Below are 15,950 nucleotides of genomic sequence, written 5' to 3'. Positions count from 1 at the left end.
AAAGAGAACAAAAACTCTCTTAGCAGCATATGATAAGCGACGCTGAGCATTATTTTAGCGCTGCTCTTAAAATGTCGCTCAATACTTTTGTGCATTGAGTAATAAAGAGACAGAGGAGGCTTTTGGATCAAAAGCTCTTTTTCGAAACACTTCATGAGCGATAGCGAGGTTGCAAACACAATTGAGTATAACTCATTGACAAATTGCAAGCACAACACCCGGCTGTCTACAGCCACTTCTGCCGTTGCCCAAAAATCAAAGACAACTTCAGAACATTTCCCATATGAACCAACAACAACCATAATCAAAACAAACGACTCGACAATGAAAAAAGCACACCCCAAATTCTGTCCCTGCTATCCCTTTTTGGTTTGAAGCTACAGCCTATGATCTAAGCTTCTACACTCTTCTAACTCATTGTTGTGGTTTCTAAGCACTGCCATTGAGTAATAAAGAGACAGAGGAGGCTTTTGGATCAAAAGCTCTTTTTCGAAACACTTCACGAGCGATAGCGAGGTTGCAAACACAATTGAGTACTGCTCAATGAAAAATTACAAACACAACACCCGGCTGTCTACAGCTACTTCTGCCGTTGCCCAAAAATCAAAGACAACTTCAGAACATTTCCCATATGAACCAACATCAACCATAATCAAAACAAACGACTCGACAATGAAAAAAGCACACCCCAAATTCTGTCCCTGCTATCCCTTTTTGGTTTGAAGCTACAACCTATGATCTAAGTTTCTACACTCTTCTAACTCATTGTTGTGGTTTCTAAGCACTGCTATGCCTTTAAGGCAGCCCGGCAGATTTTATAATTTTTCATTTTTCGATCAGCAAGGCACCCTTTCTCAAATAGGGTATTTTAACTATTCATAAGTTCTGTAACCAAATACCACTTACCTTCTCATATACACATTTTTATCTAATCTCTGCGAAATATATAATATCGTATTTAGTGTGCAACTATTAGTGCACTCAATAATAATTGTTTTCCTTAAACATTCTATACCATTTCTCTAAATAAGGGTATCAATGCCTGAGTTTCCTATGTCTTCATCATCGCGCAGAAACTTTTGGAGATCAAGACGGACGACGAAAAAAAAATGTGTTTTCGTGCGCACTGTTGTTGTTTTGCAATTGATTGGTTGTTGCTTCCTATAGTAAATGAGCTTTATTTTTGAGTTGGATTTTGCGTTTGCGGACCAACTCGATCTACCTCTCGGGATTTTTAAAACGGTAAAAAAAGCTCGGAGTAAGCCTTCAGCTCTGTCTCTTTATTACTCAATAGGCTACAGTTAAATGATCGAAGCAAGAGCTTAAGTAGAAAATAAAATATGACAACAGTTACTTATACTTATTAAAACGTAATATATGTATGTATATAATATATAAATAACAAAATATGTAAAAAATATATATATTTTTATGCATATATTTTATTTTGCATATATTTATTTGCAAGTAACAAGTTGTTTGTCACACAATTCCAGCGCAAAGTATTTACGTTTAAAAAGGAATAAAAAAGCCCACATTCATCGAATTCCTGGGAATCAAAAAGCTTTTATAATATTACATATGGCGTGCATATATCAACAGCAAAGTCTGCCACAATTTCCAACAATTATCCCTCAATCGTCAACCTTAGTTGTACCTGCCGCCTACCCACCTGCCTATCTGCTGCAATTCTCAGGCTCAGCCAGCTGCTGCTCCTTTTGCCAGGGCTTTTTAATGCCTTGCTAACGACCTGTCAAGGCTTTCTTGCCATGCGCCGCGCGAAGTTTTTTTAAGCTGCGCCACAATCGGAAATGTTGCCGAAGGGCCAACAGAAGCTGAATTGAAAAAGCTTTTCATTCATAACCTTGCACAACAACAGCAACAACAACAACAACAGTAAGCAAATGCTTGCCTGCCTGCTGAAAAAAAGTCAAATAAAGTGAACATTAAATGCGTTACAGAATTATTCAAGCTATGCATATTATTATTATATTTAACTGCGCTTTTGTTGTTGTTGTTGCTGCTCGTCCACTTTTATTGCGCCCGTTGGCGCTGCTTTTATAATCTCCTTATAGTTTTCCCCTAACGAACGACTGTTTCCTGCCAGTTCCGCCAGCGCCTACGCACGTACGTACACATGGAGAAAGTAAAGCAAACGAAAGAGGGCAACGCAGCCGGACGCCAACAGTTTCCCGTTTGATTCCATACACGCTAAGCTTTAACACATGTCCCAGCGGCAGAACGCAAGCAGCGCAGCTTAGCGCAGCATCACCAATCGTCCCACACTATGTAGAGCTAGCCATGCCGCTGCCAGCGTCGACGGCAGCAGCGTCAATGTGGCTTTCAGTGTCTAGGTCGAGGCAGCATCGACAGCGGCAGCGATAGCGACAGCTTTTCATACTCCAGCTAGAAGGTGTCAATATGTATGTGTATGTGTATGTGTATGTGTATGTGCATGTGTGTGTGTGTGTGTGTGTTTGTATACTGTATATCATGTTTTGAACTGAAGGTCACCCACTCTGCCAAAAGCACAGTTATATGCGTTTTTCGTATGCCCAAATTGTTTTCAGAATAGTTAATCGGAAGAGCAGGATAGAAGAGATCGCAGACAACATGTGTTGAAAGAGTGTGGAGATACAACAGCAGAATTCATTATAAATATTTAAAAAATTATAATTTAATTTAAATTTAGTCGAAATTTTGTTTGAATGAATAAATAGTGTTATATTTCGCATATGTGAAGAAGAAATTATTATTATCAATTATTAATTTTTTCATAATTTATGTTATAAATACATATGTATGTTAATTCTCAGGATTTGCTACGTATTACTTTTGTTGCCGAATACTTTAAATTGGAAAAAGGATAAGTAAATAATTTCCATGTACTCAATATATATATTAAAAGTTGAAAGATTTCTAAAGACAAACCTTTTGGGCTTATCGGAAATTCTATATTTCAATTTTTTATTATTTTTTTCGCATAATAATTTTAAATAAATGTCTATTTTTATTTCCGAATTAAAACCACTTTTAATTAGCATTCTGCACATTCCACGAATTCTGCCGGAACGTAAATTAAATCTCAGTCGGAGCTATAACTACAAAAAATTCGTGGAAGTTCAACTTGTGCATAGAATATAATTTAAGCCCGCGGCACGTGTTATGAAAGATAAGCTCAGAAATTCCTTGAATTTCATGTGCCTCAAGCGAATATTATTCCAATGCTTAGCTTAGCGGCTTAAAGAAGAATTTTGAAATGCATATATATTCATCAAAGTTTAAAGCTTTTGAATATTGCGTGCAGCATTTGGTTTTTATTATTAAATTAACTGTGGTAGCTGTAGGCAGCTAAAACTGTTTATTTTCTGGCTTAACTTTTTACCTAAGCGCTCTTCACCCCAAAAATATGCAACATATCCGACACACCCACACAAGCACGCATAATTAAGCGTATAAATATTTCTAGGATCCAATTTACAATAGGGCACACGCACACGCTCACTAGCACCTACACATACCAACTGAAAGCTCTGCCGCTGTCGCTGCCTCTGCCGAAAAATGGCGGCTCCAGTAAATCAAGTTGTAAATCAAACGTAACCGTAACGCTGACTGCGCTGCGAGCAGCGCCATAAAAAATTTTATAGCAAATGCGGCGCGCGCGCTTGCAAAAGCTTTCAGCGCGCTCACGCAAAAGCTCCGCTGTGTGGGTGGCCGACGCGTACGCCGCTGCCGCTGCTGCTGCTGCCGCTGCTGCTGCTGCCGCTGCTGCTGCTGCGGCTGCTGTTACTGTTGGGGTTTTGCTTTCAGTTGCTTTCGAATTGTGCGCCAAAGTGGTTGCCCCATGTTAACTAACAATCAATTAACACCTAAACCAAAAACAATAGCAACAACAACAACACAAACAACTTTAACTATAACCAACAACAAGAACTCAATAAATTCGCTTTCGCTGCGAAAATTGTGCAAGTCGCGTTTTCAAATCGTTTCCTCTTCTTACTTTTTTTGATTGTTTTTAAATGCAAAAAAACCTTTTTTTATCGTGCGTTTTACATTCACATATAAAATCGTGTTTTTGTGCGTGCGGCTGTCCTTATTGAGTGCGCGTGTCCTTCGTCTAGCTGCCGCTGCTAAGTTGACTAAATTTTTAAAACAATTTAATTGACAACTGACGGCGCGCGTTAAATGATGATGCCAAAAAGAAAAGAGTTGAAAATTTAAAACAAAAAACAACAAAAAAACAGGTAGAAACTGAGCGTCAAGGACCTCGTCCTCGCCAGCCATGGCTGCTGACAAATTCAATTAACCCTATTTACCAGCTGAAATCAGATGCAGGTCATGGCCCCGACTGCTGGTGCTGCTGCTTCTGCTTCTGCTGCGAACGGAGCCAAACATATGCCCGTCTCTCGTATATCCTGGGCACTTATGCCATTATCCTGCCAAAGTGGTTTTCACAGTCATTTAATTACCAGCTAATTAACTGTTGTATGCACAGCTACTGACCAGCCGCAACATCCTGTTTAAAGAGTACGGTTCAGGCAGGCGAATGAATTTATAGTGCTTGTTAACTTCAACGGAAATTTACAGTTTGAAATTTTATTCATTTGATAATTTTTGATGGTTTATTAAAGCGAATGCGAAAGGTTTCGGCCAATTTTTATGTTTATGTTTTATGTTTACTGATTTACACTGCTTATGAAGTATTTTTGGGTCCTGTAGGTTTCTTATAGGGTCGATTAACCCTGGCAGAAATCCTTTTCAATTACGAATTAACAATATTTATATGCATATGTATACGCATATACAATATTTTGTGTTCCCAAAAATTTTTCTGCAATTTCAAACATTATATAAAATAGACTCATTCATATAAGCCGTAGATTGTACTTTCTTGTAGTGCTGTGTAGTTTCAAATTTATATATATTCCTAATAAATGAAACTATTTTAAGGTCTTCATAATCAAAATATCATCTACATTTCTGGGCATAGTTTCCTTGTATAGTAGGGCACAAACTGTACCTATATTGCAGTGTTGTGAAACGCCAGCAGAAATCTTTTCGATATGAAATCTCACAATTTATCTTTAGTTTCTTAGTTTGTTACTTATAATAAATTCTTTTTAATTTCAATACGAGTCTGCATAGTTTTTGATTTTTTTATAATTGTGAGCATTTTATGTATATGCTTTCAGAAACTATTTTATATCTTACAACTATTCTCAATTTTAATGCAGCTGTGTTCCAGCTTCCCTTAATTCCATCAAAAATAAGTCATATTTTATCGCTTACCAAATCTTTCCCATATGAAGGCATAAAAGCGCGAAACATCTATCATTTCTTTATATAATAAAAATAATCGTTAAAAAAAAACAAGAGCTATTTATCTAGATGGAAGCAATTTGCAAATTTGCATACGCAAAACTGCGAATTAAAATTTTCCACAACATTTAACAATAAGTAAATAGAATACCTATCCTAGAGAATATTAAAAAAAAAAACAATGCTTCTTATAAGGGAAATTTCGTTTGAAGAAAGGTTCTGAATAGAAAACATATCCTAGATAATTTTTCCAAAAAGCTGCTTCTTATTAAGGGTATTCTAAAGAGAATACATATCCTACAAAACATTTCAAGAAGCTTCTACTCATTAGGGGTAATCCGCTTGAAGAACGATTCTAAGTCAAATACATATCCTAGAGAATATTTCAATTAGGGATATTCCATTTGGAGTGAGCTTCTAAATAGAATACATAACCTAAAGAATATTTCAAAGCAACTGCTACTTATTAGGGGTATTCCGCTTGAATTAAGCTTCTGCTTTTTAAATATTAAATTAAATAATACGAATTATAATTTCACATTTCGCAAGAATTTCATTATCCTTCCGCTTAACCTATGCAGCAGATGAAAACTATTGTGCAGAATATTTTTTTTGCACATTTCGTATGCATATGTTACAGGTTATCCTTGTGTTATCCTTTACATTGAGGCATCTATATTATATATACACATAGTATGTATATATATTATATTTGTTACCCCCAAGTGCTGCAATTGAGTTCTGTACCAAAAATGTAAGAGGTCTTGAGCCATTTTGAACCCAAAGGTAGTCGACAAATATTTGGACAAAGTTTTTTGGGGGTATACCTGACCCTACACCTGCTGACCCCCCCCCCACCCACCGTCCCCCCGCTGACGCTCCTGTGCTGCAGCCAAGCGTAGCCGAACGCAAAATTAATTCCAGCCTGCGCTGTCCCGGCACAAACTGAGCAGAGCCTGGCCAAACTTTTTGCTGCCTTCTTTGCTATTCTCCGCCAGGCTCATTGTTATTGGAATGTCTATGCTTGCCTTTCCCTCTTTCACTTTTTCTTCACGTTTTTTGCGCGCTCGCCATGGGGCTTCGTTGATTTTGTCATTAAATATGTAACGCAAGGCTTAAGTTAATATTTATATTATAAATGAAACGAGTTGAATATCGATTATAGCCTCCGTCCGAAGAGCATTTTCCCCTAGCAAGGCGCTCAATTTTAAAGATAGCGTTCAGATTAAAATTACAATCAAACCAAGACAAGGTAATTTTATTAATTTGTTTGATTAGAGTTATAGTATTTGGCTAGGGTATTTCAACTTCGTTACTTTGGGCTGTATTTTCTTCTTTTTTTATATTATTTGCCCCGTTTGCTTTTGTTATAGTTATTGCTGTTGTTACCTCAGTTTCCTTGTCCTTGGCTGCCGCTCGTCAATGCTCGCCAAAGTCGTCGTCATCGTCGTCGTCGTCGTCGTCGCTTTTTGCTTTCCTGCCTGTTTGTCTTGTGCCTGGTTCCTTCCTGGTTCCTGCTCGACGTGAACGTGCGTTGTTTCCTGCTCACACACAGATTCGCTTGTCCTGGCGCGTCCTGTGCCGTGTGCGTTTTTGCCTTTGGCTCAACTTGGGCTTTTCCATCTTTGCCCCTGGCTTTTTCTGGCTGAGATTTTTTCTTTTTATTATTGTCGTCTCTTTACATAGCCAACAATTAACGATTTAAAGCTGAGGAATTAAATACAACAACAACAACAAAAGCAACAGCAACAAGGACAACAACAAATATCTGGCAGGTAAGTTCTGAGCAGCTTTATACGATATCTTTTACGCCCACAACAGGTGTTCCATCTATCCTATCCGTTCTTTTATGCAAAATCAAAGCTAGCCTTTTGATTGATTGCTTGAACTTTTGACACATGGCCTCGCTTGTTACATAGGACGTATGCGTAATGCGCGGCAGCTCAGCAACTAAAACAAATTTAAACAACTGCAGCTAGTTCAATATTTTGTCCCAATAAGTAGGCAACACAAAATAGATATCAGTAACTTTTTTAAACAGACTTTTGTTTGCCAATCAGCTAAAGTCAAGAAGGTGCCATTTCAAATAAACCTTTTGTTTTACATAAATCTCATAGAAAATTTGTGATTCTCTGATGATACAAAATTGTTATATAAGGATATTATAATTTTGTGATAAGATTTATAAGGAGACATGCCCGTCCGTCTGTCCGCCAATCTGTTTCTATGCGAACTTGTCTCTCAGTTTTAAAGAAATCCTCTTGAAACTTTGCATAGGACCGTCTTTCTGTTGCAGGCAGTACATATATCGGAAACTTCCGGATCGGACCACTATATCATATAGCTTCCATAGAAACAATCGGTCCATAGTAGGTTCTTGTACAGAAAACTTATTTTATTATCACGATATATATTGCCCAAACGTTTACAAGGCGTTTAGAAGTTCCACCATAATTCCTATACATGTATATGCAAAATCTTTTCAACATCGGAACACTATACCATAAAGCTGCCATAAGAAAGATCAGTCAATGAGTAGGCTTTTATATGGAAAAACATTCAGATTTCTTAGATATTTTCATCAAACTAAGTATTCACAAATGTCTTCAAATGTCTACAAATGTATTCAATTTTCGAATTTCTAGACCATATTATATGAAACCTGTTTAGGTTAGCCTGCATTTAGAAAGATAATTCCTTTAAATTTAGAATTTAGGCATTTACAATCGCATCAGGCTTTTCAGCTGTCATTGTTGTGTCGTGTATCCATTGAAAAAAAACTTTAATATGGTAGTCATGTGCAAGCCCAAAAATTAGTTAAGTGCTTCAACAGTCGAGTTGAATTGGGACAAATATATTCGTACGTCTGATTGTCCGTGTGAATATACATACTTAGAATGAAGCATGGAGGCGGTGACCTTAGAGACTAAAAGGTTACTTTGCCTACATTTGAATTATTAGATATTGTTTAGCATGGCTTTAGAGTTGTGAAGACCTATTCAAGCATACTTTTGGATACCTTTCGCTTGTCCAAACTAAGATATATAATTACCAGAAACGTGAAGGGAACCCATGACATCTCAGACGAAAGACATCACAGTTTAATTTTAATTTAAATTGGCATATGCACTTATTTAAACTAAACGCTTAATAATCTCATACAGATCGCAGCCTAAACAAAAAGTAATTTAGGAATAAAAAAGTAGCCTGAAATATGAAAAATTTAAGTCGAAACACATCTAAATTGAAGGCGTACTGCGCTCTATTAAATATGCTTCGTTATTTCTCAGACTGAAGCTTCAAAAGCTGTTCCTGCCCTACTTTCTCAACCACTTAAGTCGTATTGATTAAGAGTTAAAAGTGGCTTTTAACTCTGCTCACTCTTGACGGCTTAAATACGTAAGTTCAGGCAAAACAATCTTGAGTTAAACTTATTTTCCTTACTTAAATTTAAAGCAAAGTCGCTCCGCATCCTGTATAACTAAACGAAAGGCAATTGCACAGCGAATAAATAATAAAATAAATTCAAATTTGTATGCTTACAAAATGATGTTATCCCGTTTTAACCACTTGCTTAGTGCAAGTTGATTTCTGCGGTATTTATGGAGGAGATTTCCAGGGAAAGCGTCTGCCTCGGCGTAAGATACAAATGCCAAGCATTTGCATTTGGCCACAAGACATCCGTCGAATGACGCAAATCAAAGTAAATAAATAAATCAATCAGAGAGCGATAAAAAAAAGAATTTACAAAATTGAATTTCCTGACCTTGGCCAATATTTAATAAGATATATAACAAAGATTAATGCTGGGAATTTTTCAGTTTTTATTTAAGCTCATTTGGGGATTGTTTTTTATTATAAATATGTGTTGTATATACTTATATTTAGGTCTCACGTGCGTGCTTAGTGCACAGGATGCACGTCCTTTTGCGGACACATTTTACCCTGAGTAAATGCTGCGAACTTTGACCTTAACACCAGTCAGCACAACAATAACAATAGCAACAGCAACAACAATGCTTAGCTAAGTTGTTAAACAGCTTGTGCAAGTCCCCTTGTTTCCTGTACCCTGTATCCTTTATCCTTTATATCCGACTCTTTGCCTTGTCGACAACCAAACCGAGGCGGAGGGGGAGCCTGCCCAGCATAATGCCACGCCCACACCGCAGTGCTACGTATTGTTTTTATGGCTTTTACAGCTACAATTTTTACGACAATGCAACTGCAGCTGTGTGTGCGTGTATGTGTGTGTGTCTCACTGATTGTATTAGTTATTTGCGGCTAACATTGACATTTATGTGTTTTTAAGCGCAACTTCAGCTTAAAGGCAACAACAATAATATTTTAACACATCTGAATATTAATTTAAAATGCAGATTTCTGCCTGAATAAATAAGTAAAGCGGGTTGTGCAGAAGTTGTCTGGAGTTGGGAACGTCTTACCCACTTGCCCAACTTTTGTGCTGACCCAATTTTGCATCTCGGAAGGAATATATATTCTTAATTAGCTTCAGAGATGTAACTTGCTTTAAAGCATCGATAAATTTATCCGTTTCCATGAAAATGATTCGGAAACTTCTCCAAAATAATATATGTATATTCATCAGCTTGAACCGCCGGAAATATAAAAGCTAGAGACTAGATTTTGAATAACGCTCCTCCTCCTCCGCCCGCACAGATCAACCTTGTTTCAAATAATCGATAAATTCCTCCGCTTTCATAAAATCGATTAGGAGCTTCGCAGAATGTATACATATTCCAAATAATCTTCAATCAGGTTCAATCGTCGAAAATATTAAAGCTAGATTTAAAATTTTCATCATAACTAAACTAATGACCGCGCAGATCAATTTTGCATTAAATAATCGATAAGTTTTTTCGTTTTCATGAAATCAATTGGGAAGCTGCTTCATAAGTATACATATTCTTCTTATGAACACAGCTCCTACTCCACCGACCGCACAGGCAGAGTTTGCTTCAAGAAATCGATAGGTTTCTCTGTTTCAATGAAATCGTTTATGAGGCTTCTCCCAGAGTATATATGTTCTTCATCAGATTCAGTCGCTGAACCTATAAAAGCTAGAGACTTTTAACTTAAAACACAGCTCTTCCTCCTTCGAACAGATCAAATTTGATTCACATAATCGATAAGTTTCTTCGTTTGCATTCCGATTAAAATCGATAAGAATACACAGATCCATAAAATTTATATTTTTGGATACCTCCCCCACCAAATTTGATTAAGATCGCGCAATAAACACCAAAGTACTTCAGATATACGATTTAATAATGAGATGTCGAGTTAAACCTTTTATAAAAAAGGAGTTTTGAATGGTTTTTAATTCTCTTTGCAAGTGCTGCATTCAAAACAATTACCGACTAGTCTAACAGATGCTTCTGAAAAATATTTAAATATTTATCGAAAATGTGCAGTGATTTAATTATTTTGCTGACTGTCTACTTGTCTCTATTAAAGCTCTGCAGCTCTTTAACTTAGTCAAACCGAATTTTAAAACAATAAATTCCATTTCAAAGTTAATTCAATGCTTAAATCATAATATCCTACTTTAACAAGAACTTAACAAAAGTATTGTGAAGGCCTCTGAAATTCGTATTTAATGAAATACCTGAAATAATCTTTTGTTTTTCGTTATCATCAATCAAGCTTTAAGTAAATAGTTTTCACACACACACACAGGTACACATTTTGTGCCCCTATATGGCATTTATTGCCATGCTTCATACTTTTTGCACATATAGAATTCTTGTCTGATGTCTGCCCGTCCGTACATTACGCTGTCACATGACTCGCAAACACTTTTCCCAAATGACAGACACATTTCTGTTCTCCATTCACCTGTTCTGTCAGCCAAATGCACATTGCACACGATAAAACTAAGCAGCTGACAATGACAGCCAACTGATAGAAATAATAACTATTGTCATTCGATGGCGTAAAGAATCTCACAGTGTGTGCTATATATAAAGAAAAACTCAAGTTTTCTTAGAAGAAACTTCAGCTCTGGGAAGATATTTATTTCTTACAGCTGTACGTAAAAAGATGAAGCTCTGGGAGCAGGAATCAAACTAAGATAATTGCATACCATGCAAGTGTATATAATATACATATACTATATATAATATATAATATATAATATATAATATATAATATATAATATATAATATATAATATATAATATATAATATATAATATATAATATATAATATATAATATATAATATATAATATATAATATATAATATATAATATATAATATATAATATATAATATATAATATATAATATATAATATATAATATATAATATATAATATATAATATATAATATATTTATAATGTATGATACACAATATATGATATATAATATATAATATATAATATATTTATAATGTATGATACATAATATATGATATATAATATAAAAATATCTCAGACAAAGGAGATCATATATTTGAAAAGCAATCAAATTATTTAATTTCAAAATATTTCAATATAAATTTTTTAAATTTGGAATATTTATGTGCTCAAAATATTTGTTTTATTATTCTTAAATAATTGTTGTTCCTAAGAATCCTGATTTTGAACCAGTAACTTTTCGATGACGGTTCAATGTTTGTGTACCTTTTGGCACTCTACAGAACGTTGGTTCGTTGCACTTTTTTTTCAATTTCCAATTTCACGATTTAGTTTATTCCTATACGTGTTTTTAATATATAGATTTAAGTATAATTCATATTTGCAGACAACTAAATAGTGCCATTTTCATAATGTTGGAAACAAAGAAAAATTATATTTTAATATATAAAAATATATTCAGATTTAGATTCGATTATTTGTTGCGAAATGTACTAAATTTAAGATTTGGTTAAGAAATCTGTTCCGTTCAAAACCGGTGCAAATATTTATATACAAATATAATTATTCTTATTATTCATATTAAAATAATTTAAGGAAACATTTCATTCCCAGCTCCTTTTTAAAAAATGTTATTTAAGCGAATATGTCCTACAATGCCCTTACAAGTTAAAGTTCGAATAAAAATGTGCATGATAATTAAAAAGATAATTCAAATATAAACTGGGTAGAGCTGCCGAAGAATTCTGATAAAGCTCCATTGGCGCTATGTAGAACGAACTTATCAAACTACCCCCCAGCGAAAACGTAAAGTAAAATGCATTTCATGGCCACGTACCTAATCGCAATTGAATTCAGTGCCATCTCGAGCGCGTTCCACACGCTCCATGCGTGGGTCGGATGACATCTCATCCGCCTGCTCGTCGCTGCTCAGCTCGTCCGAACTGTTCGCACGGTTTGCCACTCTGCCCGGGATATAACCTTTATGCAGCAAATACGCCTCAAAGTTGGCAATTCGCGCGCGGCGCTCCTTTTCCAGAAGATGCAGCTTCTCATGATGTGGTTTCATGAATTTGTAGAAACCAAAGTCGAGTGGATATGTGACAGCCAGAGACTTGAGCAGGCTCACATAGACGGTGCGACCCTGCCTGTGATGGCTGAGCTGCTGGTAGGCGCAGTGTGTGTTCAATATAAACTGATAAATGGGCGTGGCGCTTGTGCACAGTGTCCAGAAGGCAATGCAACAGCCATTGTGCAGCAGTGCCTCATAGGGCAAGTTATCCTCGGGTAGCACAATCTGTAGTTCCAGAGTGCAACGCGTTTGATAATACAGCACCTCAGGGCGCAGGACATCCGCCGGAATCTGTAGCTGCATATCGTGAACTTTTTCGCTGACTGCAACCGATTTTCGTTTATTCCTGCGCTTCACGGTCGCTGGCATAGTTGGCGGCAGCTCCGACTGCGGATCCATGGTTTCACTGAGCGAACCTTCGGGCTTGTTCTTTGGGTCAGCTGCCAGCGGCTGCTCGTGTGAGCACTTGTCTGTCAACTCCATGAGCGTGCAGTTCATTAGGCAATTGTATAAAGCTTCTATGCTGTCATCCGGCTGCTGCAGTTCCATCTGTTCGGTCTGTTTTCTTTTCGTAAGTTGCTGCTGCTCCTCTTGTTGCTCTTTCTCGCGCTCCAAGCGCAGTCTATTCTCCTTGCCCAGCTGCATGGCCATTTTGGCAAAGATGCCGCACCTGCTGGCGAGCGGCGTGGCTGTCAGTAGCTTTGGCATTTCCCGTTGCTGAACCACTTGAGGCTCTATCAAGGCCTGGTTGCTGTCCTGTTCGAAGAATTGCAATTGCTTTGCCACGACCTGTTCGCATTTCTTGGCCAATTGCTTGCGCAACAGCTGCTGGCCCATTGTTAGGCGCCGCACATGCATCTTCAGACTGGGCGCATAGCTCGTCAAGGCCAAGTCCTGAACGAAGAGCGTGTGCGACAGCGCCAGCACAATGCGTGCCTGCAAGAAATTGGGCTGCGGCACAGCATTTAACCACGCCGCACATTGCTGGCCATCCTGTTCGTGCCAGCTGCGTTCGCCAGTGTGCGGCACCAGGCCCAGAATGCGCAGATCCATGGCCAACGGCGGCGCATCTCGCAGCTGCTCCGGACATATATACAGATGACCGCTAGTGGTCTTAAACTGACGCGTGTCTACGTCGAGTGCCTGCACTTCGACATCCACATCGGTGCGCGAGAGATTCACCTGAGCAATGTGCGCCACGCGAAGTATGCGCACACGCTCATAACCATTGGCATTGCGATAGATGCAGATTTCTTTGGCCTGCGGCGGCCAGTGACGCACACACTGTTGCGATTGCAGCAGCTGCAGCTGCAGGTCCAGCGTTGCGTCGCGCGGCAGCGTTTGCCAGCTGCCGCCAAGCGGCAAATGCTCCAACAGACGCACACAGTAATGCGCCGGCGTATAGACTCGTATCAGCTGCATCTTGACATCGCCGCCGGCGGGCAGCGGCACGGCCAGCTGGCGATCCTGTGGCAGCAGCTGATGACGCTGCTCGCACTGTGCGCCCACACACTCGCCCAGGCTGAGCAGCAGATCACACAATGCCGGCTCATTGCACTTGGCGAGCTCCAGCTGCGCGCGTATATGACGCGCAAGTTGCACGATGCGCTCGTCCACATGCTGATGCATTTGCAGAAAGTCCACCAGACGCGGCAGCTGTTTATGGTTGCTCTCGTCGAGCAGCACCAGCGAGAGTAGCGTATCTGAAGTCAAGTAGACATGATGATGTGCTTCTCAATGTCAGAGCAACTCACCTGACTCCGACTGCTCGCCTGGCTGCGTGAGTGCCAGTCTATTGCACAAATTGTCCGCCAGCGCCAGATGACGTAGCTTGAACAGGCTCCAGTTAGCGCTCATGCTGTAGTGCAGCAGCGTATGCGCATGTCGTATATCCAGCTCCGGACAGTGATCGGTGCAGAGCAACAGCTCGCCGCGACTGTCTTGCATCCAGCGATGCACCTGTTCGCGCACAGCCAAGTCAGCCGTCTGGTAATAGGGCAAACAACCATAGCCATGCGCTTTCAGTGTCCGCACCAGTTCGCGCATGTCCGCATCCGTGTGACAATTGATGACAGTGCGACGCAAATGCGGCGGACGTTCGCGCAGCACACGCAACAGCTCCTCAGACTTGGCGGCATGCCTTAACAGTGAGATGCGCATCCGTGTGCCCCCATAGACAGCCGCCTCCAGCACATCGCCAAACAGGACCATGGGCTGTGAATTAAACTCGCGCAGCATGTGCAACAGCTTTGGGTCATACGACTGGGTGTTGATGACCAACTGGGGGCGTTGTTGCCTGGTCAGCAGCAGCAGCTGTTGATGCGCGTCTTGCAGCTGATCCGCCGGCATCAAGTCCACATCATCGTAGGCCACAAAGCGCAAAGAAGGCAACTTGACGCCATTCCCGCATAGCCATAGGAACTGCGCCGGCGTGGCCACCAGACAGCCGACGCCGTTGAGCAGCCGCTGAAAGAGTTCCGGTGTGCGGGCCGAGGGCACCGTTAGCACCAACGTCAGCCACTCCTCGTTCCTGGCCTTGCGGAGCATTGCATTGCACAGGCTGCCAGTTTGCTGCACGCGATCCAAATCTGCGACTAGCACTAAGGCAATGGGACCCTGCAGCTGCCAGCAGCGCTGCATGCGACAACGCTGCTCCGTTAAGGTAGTGCACACTACCTGGCACAACGGCGGCACATAGCTCAAGGTGCGTCCACTGCGCGGCGCACTCACAATAACAGCACCATGGCCCTCACCCTGGCCGAGGTGTGGCCAGGCGTAGCTTTGCAGTCGCAGCAGGTGAGTAAATCTCAGGCGGCGCATGGCATTCAGGATGTGTGGCAGAAAGGTCACTTCGTTCAGGTGACGCGCCGGCTTTAGGCGCCCATTAGAATGGGCCACCGCGTACTCTGAGCAATTGGCCACCAGCAACGGTCGACTGTGCCGCGCAAATGGAAAACTCTCCTGCACCTCATAGTACAAACTATCCGAATCGCTGTTGTTGTTATTGTCCATAGGACACTTTTTCGGATTCGAGGTCATAGCCAAATTGTAAGGTTTTTGAAATTCTATTCCATAAATTCGCAAATTTTCCAATTTGTAAACAGGCAAAATGGGGGCTTTATTAAGTTGGCTGTGCATGAGCCACTTATTGGGCAAACTATCGATCCGGGTATCGATATATTGCATG

At 39.7% G+C, this 15,950-nt stretch overlaps 2 protein-coding genes across 2 annotated transcripts in view; one reads left to right on the top strand and one right to left on the bottom strand.

Moving 5' to 3' along the window:
* The first annotated feature begins 6,714 nt into the window (after positions 1-6,714).
* GlyT (Glycine transporter) overlaps positions 6,715-15,950 on the top strand; it is a 38,785-nt gene continuing 29,549 nt past the window's right edge. Inside the window, exon 1 of the mRNA XM_064680548.1 lies at positions 6,715-7,094. The gene's annotated coding sequence lies outside the window, so the exon portion shown is untranslated. The remainder of the gene's footprint in view (positions 7,095-15,950) is intronic.
* Positions 11,853-15,892, bottom strand: BoYb (Brother of Yb). The gene is made up of 2 exons (XM_064680527.1): positions 14,518-15,892; positions 11,853-14,466 (listed from the first exon to the last, which is right to left on the bottom strand). The coding sequence occupies exons 1-2, from the start codon at positions 15,800-15,802 to the stop codon at positions 12,530-12,532; spliced, it is 3,222 nt and encodes a 1,073-aa protein (XP_064536597.1). The 5' UTR covers positions 15,803-15,892; the 3' UTR covers positions 11,853-12,529.

This window comes from Drosophila montana, unplaced genomic scaffold, assembly GCF_035044405.1.
Source record: "Drosophila montana isolate Dmon_TW-CO22-7 unplaced genomic scaffold, ASM3504440v1 contig_2127_1, whole genome shotgun sequence".
Taxonomy (NCBI): Eukaryota; Metazoa; Arthropoda; class Insecta; order Diptera; family Drosophilidae; genus Drosophila; species Drosophila montana.
The sequence above is the reverse complement of the archived record's forward strand: the minus strand, read 5'-3'. Positions and strand labels throughout refer to the sequence as shown.

What these genes read in the sequence shown, in the direction of transcription:
- BoYb (XM_064680527.1), bottom strand. Translation starts at nt 15,802, where the DNA reads ATGACCTCGAATCCGAAAAAGTGTCCTATGGACAATAACAACAACAGC. An exon ending in AGGCGAGCAGTCGGAGTCAG is followed by an intron (nt 14,467 to 14,517) that starts GTGAGTTGCTCT and finishes ACTTGACTTCAG; the next exon opens with ATACGCTACTCTCGCTGGTG.